Source organism: Cannabis sativa, chromosome 8, assembly GCF_029168945.1.
Source record: "Cannabis sativa cultivar Pink pepper isolate KNU-18-1 chromosome 8, ASM2916894v1, whole genome shotgun sequence".
NCBI lineage: Eukaryota > Viridiplantae > Streptophyta > Magnoliopsida > Rosales > Cannabaceae > Cannabis > Cannabis sativa.
In genome coordinates, this window is record NC_083608.1 from 25,673,559 (window position 1) to 25,677,216 (window position 3,658).

At 32.8% G+C, this 3,658-nt stretch overlaps 1 protein-coding gene across 1 annotated transcript; it reads left to right on the forward strand.

The window, feature by feature from the left end:
- The first annotated feature begins 704 nt into the window (after positions 1 to 704).
- Positions 705 to 3,065, forward strand: LOC115723776 (uncharacterized). The gene is made up of 3 exons (XM_061103276.1): positions 705 to 851; positions 2,112 to 2,342; positions 2,439 to 3,065. The coding sequence occupies exons 1-3, from the start codon at positions 705 to 707 to the stop codon at positions 3,063 to 3,065; spliced, it is 1,005 nt and encodes a 334-aa protein (XP_060959259.1).
- The last annotated feature ends 593 nt before the right edge of the window (positions 3,066 to 3,658 follow it).

Here is a 3,658-nt window from a genome sequence, read left to right on the forward strand (position 1 = left end):
TGACAGGCCACTTGCATGCCTCGAGCCACTCGCATGCAACAGACCACTCTTAGGGCTTGAACTCTTGATGAATGCATGCATGGTACTTGGCCTGGCAAACCCCATTAGGGCATTGTATCAAATTATCATATCTTTTAGCAAGGTAACCAACATTTAGCAGGTTGTGAAGATAAGGGCCAAAAGGACAATGCACGCGAGTACGACCATGATGTGCCTGCAACACCTGAGCACGGGGAGACAACGAGCTGCAGCGGCGTCTTGCCACCAAGCTCTGATGCCCCAAAAAGGAGTACGTTGTAACTATTACTCCTACCTCCGAGAACACCTCCTGCAATTACAACCTGTAACCTTTAACTTGCAACTTCCTTATCATGACACTTGAGGACCACTAGAGGATCATCATGTAATTTGGAGCTAATAGAACTCACCTATAAATACTCTCGTCCTCAGCTTTGAGAGGGCTTGGAAATTCTCTATAACAAATACTTTTGTATCTATAATACAAGAGACTCACTTAACATTATTGTTGTCCTAAAAGTTTACTTAAGTTTCATTTTGATTTCATATTTTTTTTTTAACTTTCTGACATACACACTTAGAGTTTCTATCCACTTAATTTTTGACGAGTTCTCACCATCAACAATAAGAACAATGAACAAAGAAATAAAAAAGCGATGGGCTGAAACTCGAAACTCAACAGACCAATGTCCTTGGATTTTCTTCTTTGTTCACCTCGTGCCATGGTGGTGTATGACTTCGAATATGACCAGGAAAATGGGGTTTGGGAGGGTGGAGAGGGCCTAATTGCAAAGAAAGGTGCAGGGGATGAAGGTGGTAGAGAAGCTCAAAGGGTTTCTAAAAAATACTAAGGGTGGGAGATATTAGAGATTAGAGTTGGAAGAAAAAAAGTTGGTTCTTTTAGTATATATATATAGAAGATTATTATCGGCGAATTTTTAAGGCAATAATCTGCTCCTAAAAGTTTTGAATTGTTTAGGTGAAAATTTTCCCGCAAGTTAATTCTTCTCATCAATACCGGCGGGTCCTTTCACCACTAATAATTTATTCCCCATCCCTAATAACTATCTTTTATATTTTATTTTAATAAATTTCTTAGTACTGGAGAATGTGGTGCTACGACGGTAATAATTCAATTAATACCAAAGAAATTGTCCCTTCGGTAATAACTCAATTAATATTGGCAAAATTTGTCCCGCCAGTAATGCCTCCGTCCCTATTGCTTATATTTCTTGTAGTCAAGGGCAGATGTATGTTGAGGAGTGTAGAGGTCATGACCCCCCTAAGATTATAGTAGCCTACTGCCTATTTTTATATGTATTTTTTTTTTTTTAATTAATATGTATCTTATAATAAATGGTGGCCCCATCAAAATTAAATAATTGTTTTTTTTTTTTAAAAAAAAAAGAAATAGTTGAATATAATAAGTAATGCCAGGTACGTATACCAACTTTATTTACTATATATATTTAAAAGAATAGTTTGTTTCCTTTTTTTTCTAAGTCATTTATTTATTTATTTTTAAATAAAAAAAAGAGAAACTAATAATTTAAAAGACCTTCAAAATAGATAATTAGGTATTATTATTCTCTTCTTTCTCTCTCATAGATATTTAGGTATTACTAATCTCTTCTTCTTCTCTTATTCATATCTATTACATGAGCCACCATTTTATAACAATTTTACACGAATAAATTAAAGAGCAGTCTACATCAAAGAACAGTGGCAGATATCAAATAACAAGTAAAGGTATCTTATAGAAAATGATATATGCATTTTAAATATTCAATCCAAATTTCAATCTTGTTCTTTCTCTCAAATATTATGTATACAAATAGTTGATATAACTTTAATTCTCATTTATTTTTTATTTATAATTATATATATAAATTGAGTAGGTGCCTTACAGTGAAAATAAATAATTATACTAATTAATTTTTTTTGGTCTGAAGTGATACTTGATAGATTAATATAAAAATGTATACATACATATATACATGTTATAAGCTCTTTTTATTGTTATAGTTTTGTTTATTAATTATTATAGATAAGATTTTGTTAATAATATTAATATGTATAGTTCTCAATTGTAGATGAAAAAATCAACTAGAATTGATGCATTCTTTAAAAGAAAGAATGTTGAAGTTTCAACATCTGATGTCTCATCAAATCTATCAGTGGATGTAGATCATAAAAATTCAAAAAATCGCCCAACAAAGTCTTTAAGACTTGACAATAAAGAAGGATTCGATATTAATTTATTAGAGCGTGATCCGGGAATACGCCCGCTAATATGGGAGTATCTACTAGAGAAGCGTAGCGAAGTTCGCAAAGCTTAAATTAAAGCTGGTCCATAACAGATTATACTCTCTAGCTATCAAAAATCAGAAGAATTATAAGCTCATTCACGTTCTTTTCAGTCATCTTGGTTTAAGCTATTTCCATCTTGGTTGGAATATTCTCCTAAAGTAGATGCTGCATTTTGTCTACCATGCTTTTTATTTCACTCTAAAGATGCACCTCCTAGATTGGATGAATTTACTATTAATGGATTTCGATCATGGAAAAAGGTAAGAGGAAAATATTGTGAATTTTTAGCACATATTAGAGACGATATAAATTCACCTCATAGAAATTCTGAGAAAACAGTTGCAGATCTCATGAACCAACCAATACATATTGGAAGAAGGTTTGCAAACTTCACATCACAAGAAATTGCTTACAATAGACTTCGTTTGAAAACATCAATTGAGGGGATTATGTGGCTTGCATTTCAAGCATGCCCTTTTAGAGGTCATAATGAATCTAAAACTTCAATTAATCGGGGAAACTTTTTAGAGTTGTTGAGTTTCATAACTTCTTATAATGATAAGGTAGCGGAAGTTTCGGATAAAGCTCCACAAAATGCCACAAATACATCACCAACAACGCAAAAACAAATTTTGCATGTATTGGGAAATAAAGTGAGAAACGCGATTCGTGAAGAAATTGGTGATGCAAAATTTTCTGTAATAATTGATGAAGCACGAGATGAATCTAAGAAATAGCAAATGTCAATTGTTTTAAGATTTGTTGATAAAGATGGTTATGTGCAAGAACGTTTTTTTAGGCTTATTCATGTCAAAGACACTGCTGTTGTAACATTAAAAGAAGGTATTTTCTCTATACTCTCTAATTATAGTCTTGATGTTCAATCTATTCGTGGACAAGGTTATGATGGCGCAAGTAATATGCGTGGACAATGGAATGGTTTGCAAGCTTTAATTTCAAGTGAATGTCCTTATGCTTACTTTGTGTCATTGTTTTGCACATCGTTTGCAATTGGCATTAGTTGCTGCATCTAGAGAAGTTATTCCTGTCCATCAATTTTTTACAAAGAAACTCTATTGCTAATAATTTTGGTGCTTCATGTAAACGCAATGACCAACTAAAAGCTGCTCAGGCTACAAATATTGCTCATTTACTTGAGATTGATGAACTAGAAAGTGGGAAAGGACTCAATCAAATTGGTTCTTTACAAAGGGCAGGTGATACTCGTTGGAGTTCTCATTTGAAATCTATTTAAGTTTGATAAAGATGTTTAGTGCAACATGTGAAGTTTTATTGAATATTATTGAAGATGGTACTACTTTTGTTCAAC

What these genes read in the sequence shown, in the direction of transcription:
- LOC115723776 (XM_061103276.1), top strand. Translation starts at nt 705, where the DNA reads ATGTCCTTGGATTTTCTTCTTTGTTCACCTCGTGCCATGGTGGTGTAT. An exon ending in GTGGTAGAGAAGCTCAAAGG is followed by an intron (nt 852 to 2,111) that starts GTTTCTAAAAAA and finishes TCTCAATTGTAG; the next exon opens with ATGAAAAAATCAACTAGAAT. An exon ending in TACTAGAGAAGCGTAGCGAA is followed by an intron (nt 2,343 to 2,438) that starts GTTCGCAAAGCT and finishes CGTTCTTTTCAG; the next exon opens with TCATCTTGGTTTAAGCTATT.